This window comes from Nycticebus coucang, chromosome 15, assembly GCF_027406575.1.
Source record: "Nycticebus coucang isolate mNycCou1 chromosome 15, mNycCou1.pri, whole genome shotgun sequence".
Taxonomy (NCBI): Eukaryota; Metazoa; Chordata; class Mammalia; order Primates; family Lorisidae; genus Nycticebus; species Nycticebus coucang.
In genome coordinates, this window is record NC_069794.1 from 6,180,133 (window position 1) to 6,207,598 (window position 27,466).

The following is a 27,466-nucleotide window of genomic DNA, read 5'->3' on the forward strand; positions in this document are numbered from 1 at the left end:
CATGTACATTTTGCTAGTGGCACACTTTGAAATCTGTCTGTAGTGTTACATTCAAAACACAGCCCCCCTGTGGTGGTCTGTTTCTTCCCACCTTTGGGCTCTGGGCCGGCACACACCTCCATGACCGGTCGCCCCAGATGACTGCGGCAGAAGCAGCCTCTTTTCTTTGGTTTCAGCTAGTGTATGTGCGTGGCTATGCGGGATCCCCGGGGCTTTCCATGCCACCCTCCCAGGCCTGTGTGTGTCTTGGCTTTTCTCTCAATTTTCCCTAACCTCATGGCTTATCTATCTATGAAAAGCTTGATTCAGGAAAAAATGTGTTTAACCAAACCAAATTTATAATTTAATGAGCTGCTGTGAGAACTGAAAAAAGAATTCAGAAAGAGGGGCATTTCCTGTCGTGTCCTGTTGAGCACTGGGGCATCTCCACCTGTTGGGCACTTGAGGCGGATGTGTGGGAGGTGAGGTGGACCGGCCAGCAGAGAGCAGGGCTCCAGGGCAGCAGTGGTTTCTGATGTTAAGGGTTCTGGATGTAGTTGGCTGTTTCGCATTTTAAACAGAGATTATTGAGGACTGCTGAGACTTATGAATGTTTCCAGAAAAAAAAAAAAAAAAAAAAACGAGTCAGAAACTCCATCTGCACAGCTCCTTCTTCTCCAGAAGCACCATGGTGTGAGGGATGAGGGGTGACGTCTTCTGGAAACCCCATCCCTCCTCTCAGCCTGCCCTGCTCAGAGTTTCAGGGGTTGCCTTGAGAATCCCAATCATGCCTGTGATCTGCAGATAGTCTGTGGCACTTAATTTGACTTAAATTTGTGTAAATGTTAGCTTCCATTTGTTCATTCATATTTTTTCCACTAATTCACTATTTATTGAGCAGCTGCCATCTGTCAGTCCCCTTGGGCATTTCCTATTGAATCAGACATACTCGGGCCCTGCCTGCCCTCAGGGAGCAAGATGATGAATTCCTGATGAGCAATGGTCCTCTGCTTCTCTGTCACTCGGAGAAGTGACACTGTGGCCCAGAATGGGTGGTGTTAGTTCTCATCACAGCACTCTGGTTTGCCACAGTGTTGAGTGAGGGCTGTTGGGAGGCAGAGCCCTTGTGTGGCTCAGCTATGGTCAGCGTGAAGACTGCCCTGAGCGGTGATGCGGCCAGGAGGTCTGCCCAGGGCCTCTCGGCTCCAGTTGCTCTTTTGTCTACTGAGAAACCATGTTCTCATCAATGAAAGGCACTGGTGTGCTGTCTGTTCACATACACACACACATATCTTTTTTAAAAATCACTGAAGCACTCAAGTATTGGGTCCTTTTGTATTGATTTAATTAACGAAGCAGTAATTGTTTTAATGAACTCTTGAAACAATTGCTTTTTGAAGAGCAAAGGATCAAACTCTTGCCTCACTTTTTGTCACAGTGTATTCTGAAAGCGGAATTGACACTTTTTGAAGCATTAGGAATAGTAAGAGATTTTGTTTTGTTTTGTTTTTTGAGACAGAGTCTCACTCTGTCACCCTGGGTAGAGTACCGTGGCCTCAGCCTAGTTCACAGTAGCCTCAAACTCCTAGGCTCAAGCAATCCTCTTGCCCCAGTCTCCTGAGTAGCTGGGACTACAGGCACCCGTAACAATGCCCGGCTAGGTTTTTCTATTTTTAGTAGAAAAGGAGCCTTGCTCTTATTTAGACTGGTGTCAAACTCCTAATGTGAAAGGGTCCTCCCACCTTGGCCTCCCAGAGTGCTAGGATTGAGGGCTTGAGCCACTGTGCTCAGCCTGCCCTGCCATTTTGACAGACTTCCCCTGTGCTGCTGTCCTCCTTGGGCGCTGACCAGTATATATTTTTAACAGAGTTGGATTGCACACACTGAATGAAAACTTCACGTCAAGGAAGGCTAGCTTATTTGGGAAATGAGTTTAAAAGACTTGCTCAATGACGTGAGTGATTTGTGCTTTCTGAAAACATGGTCTAAAAGAGAGACCCCTGAAGCCACACCGGCCCGTGTCTTGTGTTCTTAACCTCACGACACCGTCTGGAGCTGTGATTCAGTGAATCATGGGACAATCATGAGGAGCGACTTGGCTAGCAGGGGGGAAACGTCCCAGGAGTCTTTATTTTTGCGACAGTCTTTGTCTGTCACTTGGGCTAGAGTGCTGTGCTATCATAGCTCACAGCGACCTCAAACTCTTGGGTTCAGGTGCCCAGTACAATCCTTGGCTAGTTTTTCTATCAGAGATAGACTCTTCCTCAGGCTTGTCTCAAACTCCTGAGCTCAAGTGATCCATTCACCTTGTTCTCACAGAGCCCTAGGATTACAGATGGGAGCCACCGCACAGCCCCACGAGTCTTTAGTTAAGCAGGAAAAAAAAAAGTCATGAAGGAAAGAGGATCTTGGGAACATTTTGAATGAAGAAAGAGCGCAATGAGGCATATGTTGGGAGTATGATGTGATGTGGGGAGTTCTAGGATGTACAGAGATGTACGGTTTGGGAGGGGTGTGATGCGTTTTCTTAAGAGAACTGAGTGGGTGGACCAAGAAATGGGTACATGTGGCTGGTGCGGGTCCTGCTCCCTGACTCCTGGGAGGCCCCATGGTTTGTTCTTAGGAAGCTTCTCCTAACATCCAGTAACCCTCTGTGGTGCTGCTCTGGGCCAGCTACGAAAGGAACAGAGCAGGATGGAAAATGTTTGGAGTGGGAAGGGAAACCCCAGGCTGAAATTAGCCTCTTCTTTTAGTATATCTTAAAGAATTCCTAAAAAGGTCACAGAATAAGACATAAAAAAGGAAGTGTCAGAGAGATGAGCAACGTGCCACTCCTGGAATTTATCTTGTGCCCTCCCAGGCATCTTGCCACTGGCTCTTAACCACAGCAACACAACAGAAACACCAAGGAGAGGTGGGGAGGCACAGAAATTAGCCTCATTCATACACGTTCTGATTCATTCCATCCTGTAGGCCAGGCACCGTGGCTCACACCTGTCATCACAGCACTCTCGGAGGCCAAGGTGGGAGGATCCCTTGACCTCAGGAGTTTGAGGCCAGCCTGAGCAAAAGCAACCCATTGTTAATATAAACAGAAAAAAAACCCAAAAAAACTAGGCATTGTGGTGGGCACCTTTAGTCCTAGCTACTTGGGAGACTGAGGCAGGAGGATTGTTTGAGCCCAGGAGTTTGAGGCTGCTCTGACATTGGCTGAGGCCATAGCACTTTAGCCTGGGTAATAGAGTGAGACTCTGTCTTAAAGCAACAACAATAACAACAAAACACAATCTATTTCTGTAGAAACTGAGTTGTGTTTTAGCCCCAAGGAAGATGAAATTGTCTGGAGAGAATACATCGGCATTCAAGAGGTTGAGTGGATGCCTAGGGGAAGCTATTCAGTCCCCTGGCATTGAATTTTACAGGTATCTCTCCAGAAAACTGTAGAAATGGGCAAAAAGTTTGCAGGCTCTCACTAAGCAAGTGCGATCTACATTTGTCACGAGTTCTAGACAATTCTTCAACAGTGCACACATGGTGGTTTTAAATTTATCTTTGTTATAAAAAATTCATTTTAAGTTCTGCTTCACAGAAAGATTTTATGTTAAATTATTCTCGTTCACTTCTTTTTTTTTGAATGAATGTCATATGCCTTTGCTAAAGGAGCTCAGTTAAAAAAGCAAAAAAGTAAAATAAAATAAAAATAAAGGAGCACCCTCCCACCTTGGGAATTGTACAATAACACATTCCCAAGAAGAGGGAACAAACTGCCGTGGACAACATGCATTTCTCCTGCCATAAAGAGTATTTGTTTTCAATCTGAATCTATAATATAATTTATGTTATGTGTGCTGCTGTTTCATAACTGCTCTCCTGCACGTTTCAGAAAATGAATGCCATTCATGAGCATGAATCATAAACAGTTACCTCAGTGTGGATTGAAATTGGGGGTAGCCCTTGGCCTCCCTTCTCTGGGGGTGAATTATGACCCCGTAGTCCCGTGGCCCGCGTGTCTCTGGTCGGAGAGGGGGTGGCCTGGAAGGATCAGAGGCAATGCTTTGTTCTCAGGCTTTAATATTTTAATGAACCTGCAGGCTTGGCTGCTTCGAAGGAGCTGGGATGTCCAAGTGTGTTGTAGTGTTAGCACTTGTGGAGGGATGTTCATTAAGAGGCTTGCCTCTCAGTTTTTCAGAGAAACTCCCCATTAAGAAAGATCTTTCAGCAGCAGGACTAGTATGACAGAGGCAGGAAGGAGGGAAGCTTTTAGCTGTGAGCACTAAGGGGATATTGTATCAGTAGTCTCAGTTCTAAAGATTTGCTTCTAAGAATTAATTGGAGCAAATACATCTCAAGGGAGGGAAAGAAAAGCTTCCCGGAGCAAGGATGCTAGCTGTTGCCCTTGCAAGCAGAGGACTCTCACTCTGCAGCTGAATCAATACTACAACTAATTATTTCTGGTTATCTTTTATGGGTTTGTAAGACATTTCTTTTGTTCAGTGTAATAAAAAACCCATTGTTTGATCAGTGACTGACTAATTATGATAAGTAATTTGAAACATTCTTGATGAAACTTGTCTGTTAATTAACATCAACAGCAAATGGAAACTAGCAAGACAACAATATATTAGTGGATTCACTGTTCCCTGGAATCAATGAGATCTTTCTGAGGCATGCCCAATAAACTACCACTGCCAATGGTTAAAAAATAACAAACATGTGGGAAGTTCTGACTCACCGTGGAGGAAAAGTTGTTGCAGAGTTACACAAAGGAGTGCTGGAATATTACAAGTCAAGAGGTGGTGAAAAATTGCTAGCAGGTTGCAGATCCTGTGGCTTAGAGTAAACAGAGGATTTTCTTTCTTTCTTTATTTTTTCCTTTAAAGCTTAATTCCAAAATATTTTCTCCCCATGTTGATCTGAACTAAGAGCCTTTGGATAAATAGCAGTGTGGATCTGAAATTAGTTGGGGGTCACGGTCCTTGTCTGGCTATTTGGGAAGTATAATTAATACTGTTAACTTGTATCAACTCATCGGCTATTTTCTTTTTTTTTTTTTATGTTTTTAGATTTCTACCTGGACAAGGCCTGGTACTATACCCACAGATAGGAGACAAATTGGATATTATTTGCCCCAAAGTGGACTCTAAAACTGTTGGCCAGTATGAATATTATAAAGTTTATATGGTTGATAAAGACCAAGCAGACAGATGCACTATTAAGAAGGAAAATACCCCTCTTCTCAACTGTGCCAGACCAGACCAAGATGTTAAATTCACTATCAAGTTTCAAGAATTCAGCCCTAACCTCTGGGGTCTAGAATTTCAGAAGAACAAAGATTATTACATTATATGTAAGTACAATTCTACTCATTTATTTTATAGAAATTAGTATAAGCTACATAGGTTTGTATCGATTTTTGTTTCCTTAACATTGTTGTGGCAGACAATTTGGTGAGAATCTTTCCTGAACAATTATCCGCTTTTTTTCAAAGAAGCTCTAATTGAATTTGGGACCCTGTGCTAACAGTATTCCTTAACTACCCAAAAAGAAAAAAAATAAAAACTTCCTAGAACTCTTATAGCATTGAACAAATGTATTAAATTAATATATTTAGCATCTCTACTGACAAAACCGTTTTTAAGGACCATTGGTGAGATTTTGATAGGTAAATCTTGTGCAATGCCTTTTCTCTTCATCCATTCATCCACCCATCCACTCATTCATTTAGTATTTATTCTACGTCAGAGACTGTGCGTAGGTGCTAGAAATTCAACAGGGAACAAAGTGCTATGATCTAAGATAGTAGCTTTCCTCATGAAGTTAACCGTTCCAGAGAAGGTACAGCTTGTAAACTGGAAGGCTGGGCCTTACAGGCAGAGCACAGTGGTCATATTAAAACCAGATTTGGAAGAATAAGATGAAAAGTTGGTTTGCTGAGTGAATTACTCTTTTGTATATATATATATGAGTGTGCACTTATGGGTGTGCATGTGTGTGTGTGTGTGTGTGTGTGTATATATAAAATAATTTACACATTGTTTCAGGAGTAGGTTTTATGTATCCTTTGGGTCATATCTGAAGTCCCTCGTGAGGCTGTGAAGCCCCCTGTGCAGCTCGGCCACCTGAGCACATGTCCACTAGGCACAAATTACCTGTGAGCACAAGCTGGGGGCCATTCCACGGCCCTAAGTTTTATCAGAGTCTGGGTGACTGAGACAGCTGTTCATATCATTCAGCAACAAAATCATTTTTCTTAATTTCTTTGCTTTAAAATTATACCGACAGCCAGGTTGAATTCCCTGTTCAGGTTTGGCCTGGACTTCAGTTCAGGAGGGGACCGCAGTCTGTGGCTGGGCTCCCACCTCTTGGTGACTGGGTTGAAACTCTGGCTTCTCAACCTACAAGCTGCACTTTGAAGCACAAAATCAATAGTCTGCCGAATACTTATCTAGTGCTCGATAATATGTGTTTTTTAAAACATGAGTAATTAAGACAGAAACGGTCATAGACACCTAATTATCTTCGTGTCTGTGGTTGTGAACCTGAATTGCCACAGAGACATGAAAAGTCAACATGATATGTAGAGAAGCTTACCAGGAATAAGTAACAAAGAAAAAGTGGTAAATTATATATTTAATGGAAGTGTTATCAGAAAAGGAAAATAAAAGCAAGTATTTTTCTTTATTTGAAAACTCTCCATACCAAATTCACAGGTTCATCACAGTGAGCTGAGCTGCTCTGACCTCCAGAACTCTCCATATGATTAACCTTTCTGCTGCAGAAGTGTGTGGTCACCTGGGATTAAGAGTCTTCCTCAATTAGAGTTGAGGAGTTCAAGTTTGAAACAGTGAAGGGATGTCTGAGTGCTGCTGGATGGGAGACTATCACAGGCCTGGGTAAAGGACCCTGGGCTCAGAAATGTTCCAGAAGTCCAGGGAGGTTTTCAGAAGGTGGTTCAGACACTTGGGAAAATGTAGGAGCCAAGTTCTCATCCCCGTCTAGCAGAGCTCACTGATAGACAGCTTTCCTTGGAAAGGAAATGGGAAATTCGAAAAACAAATTTTTACGCAGTTGTGAACATCAAGATTGACTTTGCGTGGCTTCTTCAAGAATTCTGAGGCACCAAAACAATTAAGGGAATTTAAAAAGTCACTGCTTTCCATATCAAACAAATATACACAGAGTCGTGCTCTAACACCGTCTCTTTTGAGAAGAAAGAAAATGTTTGAAGGTGGTAATTTTTATATCAGTACATTCACAAAACAGCATTAGGTAGTGTGATGGAAAGTACTCAAATTAGCGAGTGCATTTTTAATACTTGAAATCACTGAATCACTTGACATAGTAAATAATTTTGGTATTTGAGTGGCTACAATATGTGTGTATACTTGTCATGTTTAACCCCAGGCTTAGTGTCCATCTGCTCAGGTCCTTCACAACGGCGGGGTTATTATTATCATCATTATTGTCAGCTGGTTTCTTTCCATGGGAAGGAAAGTAGATTAAGATTTGATACTCTGGAGCAGTGTTTGATTTACCCTGCGGGGGCATAGTCCAAATGCAGTGACAAGGTGTAGGGGGGCATCTTGAAGGAACAGCATTTCACAATTAGGCCAAGAGCCTGGAGTCCTCGGTTCCAGTCCCACCACCTGAGCATAATGAGAACATTACTTTATTTCTTTGAACTTTAATTTCTTTCTCCAGAAAATACCTGTAGTGTTGCTGTTGTCCTGCAATGACAGAGGTGCCCTCCAGTTCTGAGCCCCTATATGGCAGAAGGCACGGATCCAACGTAGGGTCGCTGTTAATGTGCTTCTCCAATTAAAAGGGACGTGATCTGCTGCAAATTCTTAAAAAACAAAATTTAATTTGATTTGTAATGTCACTTAATTTAAAATATAGTCATCACAGCTGTGCATTTTAAATGTAAACACTAATTTTTAATTGAAACTGTAGTTTTCAATTAAACCCATGGAGGAAGTACCCACTAAAATCCCATAGGAAGTGACATGGCAAAATATTTCGCATCTTCATTTATTCTTCTCACAGATGATTTATTTGCTTTTGACCTTTGGCAAAAGGATACACAGATGGTCTGGATTTACCGTGGTTCACCTTAGTGATTCTTAGCTTTCTAGTGGGTTTATGAGGGTATTAAATGCATTTTCAGCTTAATGGTATTTTTGACTAAGAATGAATTATTGGGACATAGTTCCTAGTAAGTTGAAAAGCTTTCGTATATGGCTTTTGTTCTTGTTGAGGTTTGACTTTGTCAAGTGACATATCTTAGTGATTAGCTTCAGGCCTAATTTGCATAATAGCATCTCCTAATCTTTGAATGATCCAAGGATGGGGATCTGATGACTATTTGGTGGGAAGAGCCCCCTGTTCTTTCTCATTTTCATATCCTAAATACTGCATTAAAAATGTAGTATTTTACATAACCTATCATTATTTTTATTAAGTCATAAAAGTTTTTAGATGTTTGTAAAATAATGATATGTTCTGAGATTGTCCATTTTCAAGGGAAGCTCTGTCTTAGACACAGTCAACATTCCAATTAATATTGGGAAAGCATTCCTATGCTCCCAGCCTTTATCCCACAAAGTTTTCTTTGCGGCACTTTCTGTGCTCAGTTTACAGTTCCTTTTTAGAGGTGACATCCCAGAGCTGAATGAGTCAGCAAGTTTGGAGTGTTGGCCTTTTGCAACACTCTGAACACTGTCCTTGTGAAGGTTCTGCGGGCGGGTTATCCAACCTTAGCATAAAACCTTGCAAAATACCTACAAAGAGATTTTCATCACACTAACAAAATCATGTGAGTCAGAGGTGAGTGAAAAATGAAGCCATTGTGAACATTCAGTGAACAGCAGCCACAGTGGAGCTGGTGGACAAAGGAAACCATCTTAGCAGAGCACTTCCCAAATTAAATTGTATGACTTTTGCATTATTTTGCTACAAATCTGTAGCTAAGGCATGGTCTTGTGAGATCTTCTAGGATTCCTAACATTTCCAAAGATCGTTTCACTACAGGTTGTTCTATAACATGGCCCTGTGGTGTGTCATGGTGGTCCTCCTTGGAGGCTCTGTCAGCTTCCGTGCCTTAGCAAAGTCTTCCTTGAGAATCACTGAATGAGTCTGGAGAAGTCACCATTTCTTAGGCCCCTCATTGGTAGAGTTGCCTAAAGCATGTTTTTGTTTTAATACGAGCATGTAAAATTGGAAGGCTCCATAAACGGCCCTGCTGTTTTCTCAGGCATGTGCTCTGCTTCTAAGCAAAAATCACAAAACATAGCAAAATGTTTGTCCAACTATAACAATACAGTATTCTTAAATTATCAAAACAGAAGAACTGTGCTGTAGATTCTCCTTATTTTTGTTAAGCATATATATATATATATATGGGTTTGGGTTTTTTTTTTCTGTTTTTGATTTCCTTCTGTGAAATAGGTTTGGCAGTAGGACTGAAATATACCGAATGTTCCATAATCTCTTTCCCCAGCAAAATACTTAACGGGAGCTTTCAAATATCCTTTAACATATAGATCTCTTTTAGAATATGTAATAACATGTAGGCTCAATGAAGTGATTGTATGCCTTCTTTGATGAATTATTTATATATGAGAAATATATCAAAAGTCACCTTTCCATTGTTAAGTGTCATCCAGTTTAGTGATACAACATCAGCCTGTCACTTAGGTCCTTTGAGGGGTAAGGATTTATGTTTGATACCTTGCACATAATTGCTAAGTTCAAGCATTTAAACACATTTTTGTTTTTATTTTTAAGCTATTACTATTATCTTTATAACAGGGTGTTCATCAGAATCTTGCTAGAGACTGTACATTTCAAGGCTTGTGAGGATAAGTACACACACCCCATTGAGAAACAGATTAACACAGTAGTGAAGAGTTTGTGTCCGGCAGACCTGGGCCCTCCAGTACACTTTGACAAGTAATTTAACCATCTCCGCCTCAGTCTCTTTGTCTGTAAAATGGGAATAATGACACTATCCCCTTCAGAGTTCATGGAGGTTTAAGTGGGGTGAGATACATGAAGTGCTTACTTTTGTGCGGCACCAAATCAGTACAACTAACAGTTAACTTTGGAGCAGAGGACAAAGTGTGAGGTGTAAGACTGAGGCAAACCTGTGCTTTGCTGGGAACCGGAGAGGGTCTGGGGAAAATGGACTTAAAAAGAAATTTTCATTGATTTGAAGTCCAGGCTAAGAATGAAACTCCAGAGAGTTTACAAGTTTCAGTAATGCGGCATAACTTAATTATAAGATTTTTCCTCTTTGTCTTCTTTGAATGTTATAAAAGTTCTTTTGTCCTTGGGCTTTCTCTCACCAAGAAACATGCATTTATGTATCTTTTTGTTCTGGAATTGCCCAAGCTTGTTAGCAGATCCTTTGTAAGACCCAAAAGAGACAGACAGGGAGGAGTCTCAGATACGTGTAATCATTTCCCCAATTTCCATTTCACCAGCATTGCCAGGATTTTTTCCTTAGTTCCCTAGTACACAAAGAAAATACTGTGTTTTTATTGGTAATATTAGCAGCATCCTACTGTAGTATAAATAATCCTCCAGAAAAGAATGTGTGTCAGAGTTGCCTTATCCCTGCGACAGCCTGGGAAGGTAGATCAGTCCATGATCTGATAATTAGAAGTGTTGTTTCTCTCGTTTCCTAACATAATATGAAGTCCTTCTCTGGCTGTTCTGGTGTGTATCATTAAGGCTCTTTGTTGAATTTAATAGGAATAAAGCTAAGTTCTCTACACATAGGGAATAAAATCTCAGCTTTTGCTTAACTTGAGATTGTGCTGAGAAATTTCTACCTCTTGGATCTGATGGAGTTGGGACCAGTGGAATATTTGTCCCAGTTTGCTCAGAGTGTGTAATAGGATAAGGCTGTGTACATGGAGACACTCTGTTCCCATTAAATGGTGTCAATGTAGGCAGCTGGGACAGCTTATCTCATTTAAATGTGGACAGAGATGGCCCTGTGAGCACCATTCCTTATTCCCAAAATAACCATGGAGAGAATAAGACAACTGTGATTCTTAAAACCATGAGGGGTTATTGGAGGAGGGGGAGAGACTGAAAATTCTATGTGCAAAATAGGTGTTTGAGCAGATCAGAGAGAAAACTATTACTTAGAAAAAAGACTTACTTGGGAAGTGGTCAGAATAAAACTGCCTTTATTATTTCATAGCATATATCTTGCTATCTCTAGCACCTATATTTATGACTTTTTAAAGATTCACTTAGCATTATAAATAATTGAACAATGCTGGAGCAGAAAAGAGGACAAGTTTCATTCCTAATATCCTTTAAATATTCATCAAGAAGATCAAAATTTAGAGCAAAATAAAACACTTTACAAAACAGCCCAGAGGCACTGACAGACAAAAGAAACAGTACTTTGAGCAACTTTATTTATATAGTTTTCAAGAGTTACACATTTGTTCCTGAAGTTTTTAAAATCTCAGACTGGGTGTCTCATCACTTAGGGAAGTGTTGTGGCCTTCACAGACTCTGACTTCACTGTGGAGTCTTGAAACACGGTGATGGAGCAGTTTTTATCACTGTGAGAACACAAATTTAGACAGGAGGAGTAGCTTAGCACAGTTCACATGGCCATGAAATGTCAGAAACAAAACTAAACCCAGGGCTGTCAGATGCTTAGGCCAGTGTTTTGCCAATGTACCCTTATGCTTCCTGGGTCACTAAACACTTAAATGCATCCCTACCAAGAGTAAAGAATACACATGGTGCAGAGAGTACACACACATTATTTATATAGCAATAGGGAAGCTAGGATGCCACACAGTGCTTATATAGAGATCGTTCAGAGAGTGCATACACAGCAACCGTGAGGGTAGTATACCACACACACACGTGTGTGTGGGGGGACGGTAAATAGAGCATAGTACACGCATATTACACTCATAGCAATAGCAAGGAAGTTCATGAACTATAAATGATGGAGTCCGTGCTTGTCATACTTGTTGGTATTGATGCCTGGCCATGTCTTGTGTGACATACAACTAGTTTGTCATCATATACGCTCCCAAAGTTGAACTAGGAAAATCCTTCAGCATAGTAGGGAAGGAGGAGGGACCACTGCTAAAAGGTGGTTATAATAGCAATTTTTTTAAACTTCTAACTTTTTCTTTTTAGTTCTTCTATTCATCGATTCCATTGCTGCAATAGGTCTGTACTATTCTGTGTTTCTATACCATCAGCAAGTACTTTGAGTCACTCAGTAGAAAGCTGCTAAATAGTAAAGTTATTCAAAATAAAAATTTCTCAAACAGAGGCAATGAGAGACTTCAAATGTCCTTGGCCAAGTACAAGTGCTACAGTTTTGTTGGATGGCTAGATGGATGGAGAGGTGGACAGATGGACAGGTGGGCTGGCAAAACCTGGGGCAGGGCCGCAATTGATCCCATTACAGAAGAGCAGGGCTGCATGTTGCTGGGAGACGTTTCTGCTTCGTAAGTGGCTTTTTGCATTAGTGAAGTGGTCCAGCTTCGCTGTTCCTGATGCTGAGCAGGAGATGTAGGTATTCTTTTCTTGAAGCAAACATGTGGAAAATTGCTCTGGATTCTTAGAGTATAGAACATGTCCCCTGCACGGAGTAAGGTTCACATGTAGGGCAAATGTAGATAGGGGCACTTTCTTGGGGTTATTGCTGGTCTCCAAGTGGTCAAAGCAAATAACATCATGTCTGTCTAAACTATTACAGCAGGAGTGGCACATTTTCTCGTTTGCAGTGTTAGATTCTGAACTGTCAGCAGATATTAAGTCAGTCACTGGTGACGTCCTACCACCTAGATATGAACTCGGCCTCAGATGGATGTTTCCACTTCAGTGCTTCTCATCTTCCAATTACTGGGTCATTAATATCATTGCATGCTATTAGTGACAGCCGAATGAGCGCCAGGCTTGTGGGACGGCCCCCTCCCCACCGTGAACTTTCTACTCTGACCCTTTCCTAGCTCGACATTTCCATGTCTCTGCAAGGATATTTTAATGAGTAAGACCATGAAAAACTGGAGAGCAGGCAAGGGATTATGTGCTGGAAATAATTCACTCAAACACATGCTTCTTTAATGGTTCAGAGTATTTTTATTTGATATTATCACTATCTCTTGCCTGGGAACTTTCACTTTTAAAAATCTTAAGTTCTTAAGCAAAGCCAATATAGACAATAGGTAATTATGTTTTATCTTTAGAACTCTTACATTATTCTTTTTAAGAAAAAATGTGAGCTTAGTCATTACTATTGAAGTGTTCATCTGGCCACCTATTTTTAAAACACAATTCCTCTTTCTTTAATAGGCTTTGGCTCATATTAAACTTGACTTTTCTATGGGAAGTTATTTATTGTTTTACCACTGACTATCATGTTCTCACTATATTAACTTTGTCCGAATCGCTGTGGTAAAAAGAAATACTCCTTTAAAGTATTCTACATTAAAAGCTTTTTTTAAAAAATGAAACCATGTTGAATTTTTTTACCCAGATGAGAGATTCTCCCTGCATAAATCATCATAACTTTTAACAATAAAGTTTTAGACTTAGAAAGAGATGTTTTCGTTGAACAGAATTCATTAAAAATCAGGAAACCAAGGTATTGCAAGCAATATTTTGAGGGAAATAAAGTAAACCACTCCATAAATAATCTCAGGTACCTAAACACGTCTCCAGCAAAAAAGAAGCATGCTGGCCCGGGGGCGGGGGGAGTAGTCTGTTGCCTGTACCGTTTTATCTTCAGTGGCAGTGAGCTGGGTGGAGCCAGGAGGGATTTCTTCCTTGTGGTCTACCCTCTGTGTGCCCACATGCCTGCACACACATGCACACGTGTCAACATGCCTTCACTGCTTTTTTCCCTCTTCTTTTTCACACTGTGTGTGTGTAGCCAGTAACTTTTCAGGCCCATCTTGTCGAAGATAACCATGGCTTTTAGCATCTTCAGACAGTTTTTAACAATTAGAAGGCTTTCTGACTAAGCGGTGACAGGATTCCTTGGGCTCTGGACGAGGTGTTTATTTCTTCATATTGTGACTCTGCAGTCGACACACTGGTCTTGCCCAGGGTCGGGCCTCAGATACCATGATACCATCTGCAGACTCGGCCTGCAAAGTCCCCTGGCATCCTCTCTTCCCGAATAAAAGTGGCTAAGTGAGAGATGTCACTGAAATCTTTTAAGTGCACATACAAACAAAAACAGCTTACCAAGCTGTTTCAAGGTTGTTAACATTTTTGAAAACTTCTCTTATTTCTGAGCTGTCAATAGGATGTCCCAGTATTGTTCATGATAAGTATTTGAAATGAAAGAAATAAAATTTATTCAAAAGCATCCATTGTACTCGATACCTGGTATCTTTAGTTAATGGTAGAAAAACAAAAGGGAAGGTCTAAAAATTGTGACTCCATTTTAGAATTCACTTTTTCCAAATCATGGTGTTTGGTGGAGAAACTAATAAACTTTGTTGTACAAAAAGGTCACGGAGTCTTTGCCAGTTATTATGATACTTATGAATTCATGATTTAACCGCTTTACATTTTCAAAACACAACCTTTACATTTTCAAAACACAACCATAGCAGTATAGTGTCTTCAAGGGATTCTTGCTGTCACACTAGAACTATGGTTTTGGGGGAGAGAAACTCACACCTCCGAAGTCACTGAAAGTTTACACAGTTTTCTAGCTGAGAATAGTTTCCCATCTGCAAATAAGAGTTAATCAAATGTCCCTGAGAACTATCTCATCAAATAGAGGCTTTTGTTTTTCTATTTAACTTTGGTGAACATGTTTCTTTTAAAAAATATTTTTCTTTGTGTTTTTCTTTCTTGAATTGAGGTCATTTAAAGAAGGACACCAGAAAAATTTTGCTCTAAGGGCGGCGCCTGTGGCTCAAGGAGTAGGGCGCCGGTCCCATATGCCGGAGGTGGCGGGTTCGAACCCAGCCCTGGCCAAAAAAAAAAAAAAAAAACCACAAAAAAAAAAAAAAATTTGCTTTAAGATTAGGCAAATTTGGTATTAATGGATGAAATGCTGTGTGATTTGAAATAAGGCTTGACGTTTTTGGATATTAAGCCAAACAAGAATCATGATGCTTTTGGAAAGTCATGGTAGCATACTCCTCCTTTCTTTCATTGTAAAGCCACAGCAAAAAAACACAGGGGAAAAAAGGATCAAAGAAAGGTGTAAATTTTTCTTCTTCCTTTTGGCACATTATAAAGATGTTTCTGTTTCAGAAGTTTTTATTAATTAACTTTATAGAAATAGAGTTTCCTGTTTAGCATTCGGGGAACATTATCATTTCCATATTTAGAACTTATCTTCTAAGTTAGTATCTTAAAGGAGAAGTGTGAAACTCAAGGCATTAAGCTACATTCATTTGACTTCTAGAAACTGAATCCCTGTTTCTCTAGTACGTTTTGAATTTGCATCACACATTTTGCATTTGATATGATGTCAGGATGATAAATAGGTATATCTTAGCTTCCTGAGTTGTGTGTTCACTTGAAGTCATTATATTTTTCTTGGTTTCCTTGTTTATCAATTTTTTTTGGAGGAAGGGATACTCAGATTTATGAGAGAACAGTAATTAGTTTCGTGTGTGTTATGTTTATTTTAAAGTCACAGCTTTGCTTCCTGGGTTGTTATAGGATTGTTCTTTTCTTGACTCTTCAAAACTTTGCTAGTGAACAGGCTTCTAGTCTCCCCAGGTCTGTGTTGAGCTTAAGCAGACCAAAGAGTAGGAATCCAGCCTCAGGACTCAGCATGAGCAGGGCTAGTGTGTCATGACACGGCCGAAAAGGGAAGCAGGAGGAACTTCATGAAATGCTGCTTGTTTCTGACCATGTGAGCACGAACTGCCCCGTGCACAGCCTCCCGTAGATCCTGGTGTTAAGGTTCTCACTCTTACCGCTCTGGGGGCCCCTGACACTGGCTGTTTATTAGCTATCTCTCTGGGGGACTTCTTTGATAAAGTTGATATAAATGTTAGTTTCCAAGTGTCCATCAGTCTTCCATCCCATCCTGGCCTCACGTCAATAAGCTGTATTTTAAAACAGTTTGAAATAGCCTCCATATTATTAGTATTTCTTGATGTTTGCTTCTTTCCATAAGAACCTACACCTTGCCCTTCATAATGCCATTTTTCCCAAGATGTATTGTCCTTCCTCCATTCCTAATCCCTTCATGAATGAGACCCCTGCATGGGTCACTATGAAAGTTTTGAGACAGACTGTGTTGTGGTCCATTATTCACTTGCAAGAGACACAGCCCTCAGAGCTCTTTCTGATTCACCCGTGCACATTTCTACTTTTTTGGCTTATTGGTGTAGCTGGGAGGGCTGCATTTGTTCCCATCCACGTGGATTTTATATTTCTTGATTTTTGTGCATCTCAAAGCTTTTTTAATGACCTACGTGTATCAACACAAATCCAGAAGTTTGATTCTCCATCTGATTAGCACATTCTTACCAGGATGCTGGACTAAACACAGCTCAGCTTCACCTCTTGGGAGCAGAGCAGTACAATCCAGTGGAGACCTGGTAAATGCGGTGCTATTTCCTCTCTGTGAGGTTGGTCTAAAAAACACAGCCAGGAATATTCCTGCCCTTTCAGCCCATTTTACTGCTGACTGGTTTGTTCTCTCTTTCTCTTCTCTCTCTTTTCCTACCCACATAACCAGTGTCATCTTCCTGGTAACTGAGAACTGCAGATAAGTATCGGTGCAAATAAATGAGTAGCCACAGACTTTGCTGTGTACTTTCAGATGTTCTGCAGAACACTGAGACAATGTGAACTCAGGGAACTTTATTGCTAAGCAGCCATCTCCACGCACTGGAAAGTCGGCCCTGCCTGGGGGGAAATCCACTGACTTCTGTATACTCACTGCTGGCAATTAGAGCCCTGAAGCGAAAGCTTTTAAAAGCAAGTTGTACAATGAGCGTGGATCTTTATTAAGCCTATTTTCCAACTGGATAGAAAAGGTTTCTAGTGATTTTTAAATTTATAAAATCTATTTTTTTTTTTTTCATTGAACCAAGGAGGAAAAAAAATAACTGGGTGCTAAAAGCGGAAGTATAATAAATGCTGGGTTTTTTTTTTTTTCTGTCTCTCAATGACTAAATATAATTTCATCCATTTAGTGATACTGTGATTGTGGCTGCATTAGATAATACCAGTAGCGAGACACAAAGAAAAACTAAGTCTGACGATTAACAATTTAGTTTTGGTCTTTCTCTAAGTTAAGAAGTTCCAATAAATTCAAATGAACAATAAAAATAATTTCAAAATTGTCTCCTAAAATGGAAATAGATTTTATTTCCAAGTATTCACAATTTCTTGTTATTTTTTTAAAATCAGCCACTAAGGCTTTTAAAGCTTCTTGATGACTGACTGTTGCAAGAGAAATCAGAACATGAATCTCGTGGTTTTATCTCAGAGTTCACTCTAGGCTGTGTCATTGTTCAAGGCAGGGCGGGGACCTCCAAACTTAGAATTATACTCCCTGACCAGGACATAGGAGGAAAGAGGGGAGTTAATTTTCACTATGGGAAATTATATTAACATCAAACGTGAAATGGATTGAAGTCATCCTGAATTATACTTGCTTTAAAGTTTACCTTCTGACGTCTCCCATGGCACTAATGTCTTAAAACAGGGTTTTTGGTGACTAGATTATTCCTAAGTCATGGCAAAAAAAACCTATCATGGTAAAACATGTAACAGCATTTTAAAGTTTAGCCTTTTTTAAACAGCCACGCAGTTGGGGGGCTATTTTAACATTAGTAATGGATTTTTTCAATATCTTCCAGTAAGCTTTGCAAGTTGACTTAAAAGGAAAAGCAGCATTCTCCAATGTGGCAGGAAAACTCTCCTCACTCAGAATATTCCAGTCTGTTACTCACCTTCCCCCACTTCACCTGCACCTCCCCCAAACAAGCAATGGCCCCGGCTTCAGAGGAACCTTCAGAGGCACCAGCTATAGATTTTCTTTTATTCCAATTCTAAGACTTGAAAGCTTTTGTGTGTGTGTGTGTGTGTGTGTGTGTGTGTGTGTGTGTGTGTGTGTGTGTGTGTGGTTAACCAAGAAGTAAAGCAGTTTCCATTTGTAAAGGAGCAAAGCAGTCTCATGCTTATGCAACACAGATTTCCTTCTACCGTCTTACGGTCTGTGGATATTAAATTATAGATCGTTAAATTATAGATTTAATTTTATCATTTTGAGAGCTTTTTTTTTTTTTTTATATTTGGAAGTTGTTCAGACATCATTTTGGGTCAACCTGGGGAGTGCTGCACAAAGGCGTTGATATGCAGAAAAGGCACTGATCTACAAATTAAAAGAAAAAGAAGTCACTCAGATTAGATGCGTCTCCTGTGCTTCCAGTTTGACAAAATAAGAATTGTTGGTGGTTTGTCCTTGTGCAAATGCAGTTGTGAATTATAGTTAGGGGGGAGCCTGCTGTACCATGCTTGTCCTAGGTAGCCCTTCTGGTATTTATTTAGTGGTTTTTCTTTGGAATCTGAGTCTCTGATTATCACCTAAGATTAAAGTGAACAAATCCATATTTCTCCCTTTCTTTTTTGTTTTTGGTTTTGTGTTGAAACTTTTACAAGAGGAAGCTGGTCATTGAATGTTGAGTTTGGGTGCACTTGTGAATGTAGATGGCATTTACATGCATGTGAATTTTAAAACGCTGGGATTCCACTTGAATTAAATTAAAACATTTCAAGCTAATAGCTCAAAAGAGACATAAGTTTTCCGCTTTATTCTATCTGAAGACATAATCTAATTGTTAAGAAAAATCAAATGAAACAACTCTAAACAATTAGTTGAGGATTTTAGCACTGTTCTGAAACCATCCGGAAATAGAATCTGCTCACAGAAATCCAGACTGTTTCAAGCTTTGAGGAGGAAAGGATACTTGGAAATGTAGGCAGATGTTCCAGGGAGGGAAAAGAAAAGAAGGAAGGAGGCAGAATTGAAAAACACATTTTTTTCTTTTGATTCACAGAAGCATACAAAGTTTTTAGGTATTTGAGATTTCTTATCTGCCAAACATTTTCTCAACTGTCTAAAACAGATACTGTGTACTTCTTAACCACTACCCCCCCAAAAAAATTTATTATTATGGCATTTATTACCTGGTTTCCCAGGAAAAAAAGTTCCTGTCAGCAATAGCAGAAGAAGGTGTAATAGTGAGACAGTGAAGTTTAAAATCACCACTCAAAGAAGCAGAGGAACATTTATACCTAGAAGAGACAGTCTTTGTTTTAAGGACAACAGTGAAAGTAAAAGTTAATGCAAGACAACAAATATAAGCGCCTTATTTTTCCACTTATCCATTTATCCATGGGATGCCCATTTCTGCTATAAACACATGTAGAACTTGTTTGCTGTTGTGCTGCTGTACTATTTGGAAGGTAAATGACCCAGTTAAAAGACTGTCTTTGGCATTTACGTTTACCGGGGGTATTCCTTTTGAGTCTCTTTCAAAGTACAATGTTAGTGGAGAAGACTTTGATAACCAAAGTAGAAAGTTGATTTAAATTCCAGAAACTTATATGAAACACTTCTGTTTCTTGCCCCTTGAACTTGAGGGGAATGAAAAAGTCTAGCATTTTCCACCTTCTTTTCTCTTCTGGAACTTGAACTGTAATTTAAATCCTGTTCCTCATTAAAGTACCTGGCACCCTCTCTCTTTACAGCTTTAGTTACAGAGCTGTTCAGAGGACTCACAGGTCTAAAGAGACAGAAAAGAATGTGTTTAAAGCTGTTTAAAAGGAAAAAAATACTGAGAAGGGTAGAATGCTAGTGTCCTTTGCCCTGCCCCTCACTGCTGAGATGGAAAGGGAGTCACGTTGGTAAACAGGCAAATGGTTGCTAAACCGTCTCCCCACCCAATCTGTCTGGGGTGCCATAAAACCCAGACAGGGTGAGGGCTAAGTGGTGGGTGTGTGTGCAACCCTCTAGTGAGCTAGAATTTTCCTACAACAGGTAGCTTGGTTGAAGAGGTTGACTGAGGTTGATATTGGCAAGAATAACACATTCTTTAGGGGTTTTACAAAATCATAGAAGGAAAAAAGACAGATTTTTAAAGTCCTGAATCCTAGGATGCTTCTTAAGCATGGATAAGGCTGGAAAGAGAAGAAAAGGGCTGTGGGAGGCTCCTTGTCTAGTGTTTACCGAACTTGGATGCTTGACAAACAGAGCATCAAGCTAATTGTTCTTGAAGCAGGAAATCTGCAGTGGAGGAAGCAGGTGTCCCGTTATGATAACTGCGTTTTGAAATGCCCGTGTTAACTCTTTTGCTCCTTTGAATTTGGCCCCCAAAGTGTCATTGGGTTTTTTGGAATATGCTATCCCTTTCACCTATAGACCAATACTCAATGAGTCATTTGTGAAGGAAGGAGGAAGTGCCTCAGTAAATTTGGAACCAGACCGCAATACAGGCAGCAGTGTTTCCAGTATCCATCTTTCTTTATTTCTTTTTCTTTTTCTTTTTGGCTTTCAGCATCCCATACTTTCAGAAAACTTGTGACTAAGAGTGAATTCTTATTTTTCAAATTGTTTTCAGACATTTCATGTTCATGTAAACTTGGCTTATTGATTTCCTGATTTTTCTTTATTTTTTTGTTTTGTCCATCTTATTTTTAATCAGCTACATCAAATGGGTCTTTGGAGGGCCTGGATAACCAGGAGGGAGGGGTGTGCCAGACAAGAGCCATGAAGATCCTCATGAAAGTTGGACAAGGTAAAGACCATCTGCTGCTTCGTGAAGCCACTGTGATCTGGTTTAGCCCCCCCCAGCTAGTGTGGCACCAATGTTGATGACACTCACCTTCATTCATGCTTCTCTGTAGTGTTGAAAGCAAACCCTTCTCTGCACCTTGAGCCACTGACAGATTCCCTCCATTCAGTGCACTAAGCTTCTTTCTTGGAGATCTCTCTAAGACTTAAGGTCAGCCAGGTAGAATGTCTATTGCTTGCTATGTATATAGAGATATATATTTCTTTTTAAAAAGCAAAATACCTCTTTGGTTCAAAAATCAGAATATCTAGAATGAAAACTAAACATTTCTACAGTTTTGCTCATGTATGAATCTTGACTATAGAAGAGTTTTGTTCATTGTGCCTTTTCTTACATAGATAAACCTATTGTGCAGAAAGAAAGAATTATTCTTCTAATTAGAAGTTGGTATAGTAGTCGATCAACTTGCTCAGTTAAATTGAAATGTCATCTGCAATGCTTTGCCTGCCAAGTGCAAGAATCCCTACAGTTTCCACAGATGGCCGCACAATCTAAACCTCTGAAATAACTAGTATAACCATTTTGTTTTAAAAGAAAAATGATATTCTTGTATTTCACAGTACTTTGCATAAAGAATCTTATGTTCATTGCTATTCGTGCCTCTTGAGATAAGTATGCAGCTCCCAAAGCTAGATATTGTCAGATGTCTGTGCCGTAATTAATCATTTGTTTTTCACATAGATGCGAGTTCTGCTGGATCAACCAGGAATAATGATCCAACCAGACGTCCAGAACTAGAAGCTGGTACAAATGGAAGAAGTTCCACAACCAGTCCCTTTGTAAAACCCAATCCAGGTATAGCAGCATCATCTGTGTGTTGCAGGGCTGTGGGTGCCACACTCCCGGTAGTGTCTCAAAAGGTCCAACGGACCCAAAGCACTTCTCCCCCAGTAGAAATAGCTAGTAGTTACAGACGTTAGTAACCTTTGCTGTCTGTGAATCATTAATTATACTCCGTAAGAAGAAAATAATTCATTCCCATGAAAGTCTTCCATTCAAAAGAGTAGTATTCATCAGACGTGAGGGCCGATTATTAGTACTTCTCTGTCAGACCCAAGTTTTCATTGGCTGACACTTTATCAAGCTGGTTGTCAACACCAGCTTAAAGCTGATGTTAATGTATATATAATTAATGTGCTAATCCCTCATCTAATTATATCTAATCCACAAAGAGCCTAATTGATCCTCTTCTAAATTTTAGATGGTAACATTTTTAAATATTGCATAATAGCATGTTTTTAAGTGGTTATTGTTAGGTTTTTTTTTTTTTTCACATTTTTCCATGTAAAACAAAATATTAAACAGATCGTTGACAAAAGTGTGGAATACCAGATAAAATTGGCCGTCATGGAACTTTTATTTTCTCCAGGGGTCTTGGAACAAACAGCTATGTTTTTGTTGCCATGCTAATGAATTTCTTACCCAGGAGCTGGAGAGCAGACTCAGCAGTGTTGTGTAGGGATCAGGGAGCCTGGCTGGCTGGCCGGTAGCTGTGTGACTGGAGCATCTGTGGCAAACTTCCGTCTCTTTCCAAGAGTCAGGGAGGGAGGTTGTTATTTCTAACTTTCAATGACAAGATCTGTCAAATTCTTGTGACAAACTGATAAATGGATAATATAATGATGCCAGGCAATTTTTTAGTGCTTAACATTTGGGTTGGCAGTCTGTTCAGTGTGAGAGTTTCTGCTGCCTTCCAAATATATTTTAAGTGTAAATCAAATAATACAAACGAGTTAGAGTTGAACATTTTCCCACCTCCTCCCTCCTTTCCTGCTCTGAGCTGCTGTGCCCTAGGCAGGGGACTCTTCCTCAGAAGGCAGGCTGTTTGAAGACGCACATCAAACTCCCTTTCTAAGAGGAAGAGGGCGAGCAGGCCCACTGGGGGGAGGCACTGACCTGCAGGATTGGCCACTTCTTTTTTCCCTGCCTGCTGCTGCCCCAGGCAGGCGACCTCAGTTAAAAGATAAAGCGGGATCAAGGGCTGGCTGGCGCAGGTGGATGGCTCTTGGTGGATGAGGAGGCGGCGTGGCTGGGGGTGGCCTGAAAGCCGGGCCGGGGACACGTCCCCGTTCACACTAACTGTCCCCGTTCACACTAACCGTGCACCCGCCTTTTGCATTTAGCCACAGAGGAGGTGACGTGGCTTGTTGGTGGCTCGCGGAGAGACACTTAGCTCTCTGGCCCTGCTTATTTTCCACGTGTTGAAGGGGCACAGAGGCAGCCCATGGGCTCAGGGACAGTGATGACTATCTCGGTCTTTCTTTTCTCTCCTGGCGCTCGCAGGTTCCAGCACGGACGGCAACAGCGCCGGACATTCGGGGAACAACATCCTCGGTTCCGAAGTGGCCTTATTCGCAGGAATAGCTTCAGGGTGCATCATCTTCCTGGTCATCATTGTCACGCTGGTGGTCCTGCTGCTCAAGTACCGCCGGAGACACCGCAAGCACTCTCCGCAGCACACGACCACGCTGTCGCTGAGCACGCTGGCCACGCCCAAGCGCGGTGGCAACAACAACGGCTCAGAACCCAGTGACATTATCATCCCCTTGAGGACTGCGGACAGCGTCTTCTGCCCCCACTACGAGAAGGTCAGCGGGGATTACGGGCACCCGGTGTACATAGTCCAGGAGATGCCTCCTCAGAGCCCCGCGAACATTTACTACAAGGTTTGAGGGCCACCCTGGCGGTACCTGCTCCCGGAGGAGGAGACCCCCGACCCCGGCGGCCCGCGGAGGGTCCTCAAACCCCCAGCTGGCGAACTGACGGCCGCACGGCGCGGGGCGAGGGCGCCGCGCCTCCTCGACAGCCCCGGGCAGCTGGACAGCTTACCTAGTCTGTAGTTTCGGCCTCGGTGGACACGGACACACGCACTGGAAGCTGGAGCCGCGGAGGAGGCTCCCACGCGGACCGAAGCCGCGGGCTGCGCCCTGGGCGCGCGCCTGGGAAGGCGGCCTGGGCTGGGGGCGCCTCCGCCCGGGCGTGGACTGGACTTGTCACGCGGACCTCGGGCTAATGGAAGTTTTCAAAGATGTCTAGCGTTTAGTCCTCACTGTCTCACTCCTCCCGTCATCCAGGGCCCTTCAGCACCTCCCCCAAGATCTCCTCCACTCCATGCACGGCTTTACCCGGGGAACCCGCTGTGCTGGCGTCCCCTGCCCCAGCTGTGCGCGGCAGCAGCGTCAGTCGGATGGGTTACCCGTCTAGAGGAAGGATGTTCGCCTGTAAGGTGCCCTTAGCCGGCTGCCAGGCCGTCAGCCTAGGAAGACTCGGGAGTTCGTGGAACCGGGCGGGTGGGGCTGGGAAGGGGCTGGCGCGAGGCTGCTGCTGCCTCTGAAATAGAAAGTTGGAAAGAAAAAAAAAAATTAGGTAGCACTTTGGTTTTGGTAGGATTTAAGAGGCAAATAGGAGCCACACTAACACACAGTGGATGGCAGTGCATTGGGAGGAATTCATCGTTATCAAACAGCAACCTTATAGCAGGGGAGGAAAGGCCCTCTGTCCACGGAACAAAGAGGGGTCCTGTTGGGAAAGGGCCTGGCGTGGAGGGAAGGGAGAGGTGGGCCGCTGGAGGTATCTCCGGGCAGGGCTGTCGTGGTACTGGCAATAAGATACACAGCTCCCCAGCTGTAGGAGAGTCCATCTGCTTCGGCTGATGTGTTAAGCAGACTCGGCTGCTATACTTTTCACATTTTTATGAAACACAGGGAAAGCATTTAGGAGAATAGCGAAGAGCCAAACCTGACCTAGACGTTTAAAAGCCAAAGGTCAAACAGGCTGTAATTCCATCACCATTGACGTTATTAAGGAATTCTCATCTATAAAAAATAGGTCAGATCCCCCTTCCTCTGAAGCCCCCCTCCCCGGTTGAGCCTCACGACACTTTGGTGACAGTGCTGTCTTGCGCCCTGTGCAGGGCTGCAGCGTGGGTACTGGAGGAGGCCTGGGCACCAAGCCCTGTGTCACAGTGAGGCACACGCGGAAGACCTGCTAGGGTCCTTAAGACGGAAATAAATTATGATGTCGAGGGGGAGAAGGAAGATAGGACGTATTTATAATAGCTATATAGAACACAAGCGATATAAGATGAAAGATTTTTACTAATATATATTTGAAGATTGCACACAGTACACACCAGAAGATGTGAAATTCATTTGTGGCAATTAAGTGGCCCCAAGGCTCAGTGCTTAAAAACAACAACAAATTGGACAACTCCTTCTGGGAAAAACACCACCACTCAAAAAATAACAATAATGAGAACAAATACAAATATAACAGAGTCCTCTGAAGGCATCTTGCCCAACTGCAGACTAGGAGATACAAGCCCCAGATGCCAGGAGAGGGGTGTCACTGTGTCCCATCTGTGACAGTGACAGGCGGCCCAGCATCTCTTCTCCGTGTCGGGGTCTCCCTTGCCTTATGGGCTGAAGTGTCCTCCAGCATCCAGCGGGTCTCAGTGAGGGGGTTTCACTGGCGAGTTGACTTTGGCTCCCTCCTCTCCTTCCCCCCCACCCCTTCCCTTCTGGGAAAAAAAGAAGAGAAAACAGGAAACCTACTTTTTATGTGCTATGCAAAATAGACATCTTTAACATAGTCCCGTTACTATGGTAACACTTTGCTTTCTGAATTGGAAGAAAAAAAATGTAGCGACAGCATTTGGAGTTCTCAGACCTCCAGTGAGTACCTGCAGAGATGAAGTTGTCACAGAAATTATTATTCCCTATTTCCTAAACCTGAACTATGATGTTGGTCCAAAGTGCGTGTGTGTACGGATGAGTGGGTGTGTGGCATACATGTGTACATATATGTATAATATATATCTACAATATATATTATATATATCTATATCATATTTCTGTGGAGGGTTGCCATGGCGACTAGTCACAGTACATATGTAATTCTTTCCATCACCCCAACCTCTCCTTTCTGTGCATTCAGATGAGATTTCCTTGTAAGCCATCAAAAGTTACTTTTTAGAAGGGGGGAGAGGGGCAAGAAGGGGAAAAATGGGAAATAGTCTGATTTTAATGAAATCAAATGTCTATATCATCAGTTGGCTACATTTTGGTTCTATGCGAAACTGTGAAAAATCAGATGAATCCATAAAGAGTTACCTACAACCAGTTGAAGTGTTCTGTTGCGTCTGTTTTGTGTCTGGTGCAGAATATGACAATCTACCAGCTGTCCCTTTATTTGAAGTTGGTTCAGCTTTTGAAAGTTACTGTAATTGCCTTGCTTGTATCAATTATCATCCCTGGTCACCTGACTTTGGAATTTGCACCATCATGTTTAAGTGAAGATGCTGTAAATAGATTCAGATTTTACTGTATATGGATTTGGGGTGTTACAGTAGCCTTATTCACCTTTTTAATAAAAATACACATGAAAACAAAACAGAAATGGCTTTTCTTACCCAGGTTGTGTACATAGAGCAATGTTGGTTTTTTATAGAGTCTAAGCAAGATGTTTTGTATAAAATCTGAATTTTGCAATGTATTTAGCTACAGCTTGTTTAACGGCAGTGTCATTCCCCTTTGCACTGTAATGAGGAAAAAATGGTATAAAAGGTTGCCAAATTGCTGCATATTTGTGCCGTAATTATGTACCATGAATATTTATTTAAAATTTCGTTGTCCAATTTGTAAGTAACACAGTATTATGCTTGAGTTATAAATAATTTTTTCTTTCTTTGTTTTATTTTAATAGCCTGTCATAGGTTTTAAATCTGCTTTAGTTCCACATTGCAGTTAGCCCCAGAAGATGAAATCCGTGAAGTCACATTCCACGTCTGTTTCGAACTGAATTTGTTCTTAAAAAAATAAAATATTTTTTTCCTATGGAAAAAGCGCCTTCAAAGTATTTTTCTTTTCTTCTTCTTTTTTTTTGTTTTCGTTTTTCTTTCAGTTTTGTTTCTTATTTTAAGTTGCCTCCTTTTGCTCAGTTTCTCCAAAGTTGTGCAGAGACTTCTGCCCTTGGACACGGCGTGTTCAGTTTTCACATCAGAACATGCGTGTAATATGAATATTAATTTTTCCATGGCCATAACCCCCTTAGTTTCCCTATAAAACCACTGAGCTGACATTTCACAAATAATACTTTATAATAAAGTTTTATAAAACCCTAAGTACGTTGAACAGAAAATGTCTCTAGTTGTGCCTGAGTTGCATAGTCAGGTCTCCCACAGAGTTAGGTGGGACAGGGAAAGAGTGAAACGTACTCTTGCACTTAATTCCAAATTGATGTGGTTTCCATTTAAGCAAAGTCGTTTCCTACCTACACCTTCATTTTTCTTCACATCCCAGGGAGAAGGAAAAGTCAAACATTCTTTATAAAAGTTTAACCTTGATGAAAGCACATTTTGCAATCCTGGGTTAAGGCAAGCCAGGGGCTAGCTGTGAGTTTGACATCACTGCTGGTACCCACCTCCTGGGGAGGGTTTCCGTGTTCTGCTCTATAGGTGGGAGCGTGTTCCAGGCCTGCTTCCATCATTGTCCTTCCTGGAAAACGTCATCGTCTACTTTACAGCAGGTTACCCTGTCCCGTAAGGAGTGCGGTACAATGCTTTAGGTTGGGAGGACAGGAAGGCCCCTGACATCGGGAAACCAGCCAGGGTTTCCAGGCCTGCCTGGCCCATGATGACACCTCAGTAAGTG

The 27,466-nt window shown here is 41.6% G+C and overlaps 1 protein-coding gene across 1 annotated transcript in view; it reads left to right on the top strand.

Annotated features, from left to right (window-relative positions):
• The window catches only part of EFNB2 (ephrin B2), a 44,373-nt gene extending 19,324 nt beyond the window's left edge, over nucleotides 1–25,049 (top strand). The window contains exons 2-5 of the mRNA XM_053563820.1: nucleotides 5,043–5,326; nucleotides 20,667–20,759; nucleotides 21,498–21,611; nucleotides 23,100–25,049. Of these exons, the coding sequence (XP_053419795.1) occupies nucleotides 5,043–5,326; nucleotides 20,667–20,759; nucleotides 21,498–21,611; nucleotides 23,100–23,488 (880 nt within the window). The 3' untranslated portion in view covers nucleotides 23,489–25,049. The remainder of the gene's footprint in view (nucleotides 1–5,042; nucleotides 5,327–20,666; nucleotides 20,760–21,497; nucleotides 21,612–23,099) is intronic.
• The last annotated feature ends 2,417 nt before the right edge of the window (nucleotides 25,050–27,466 follow it).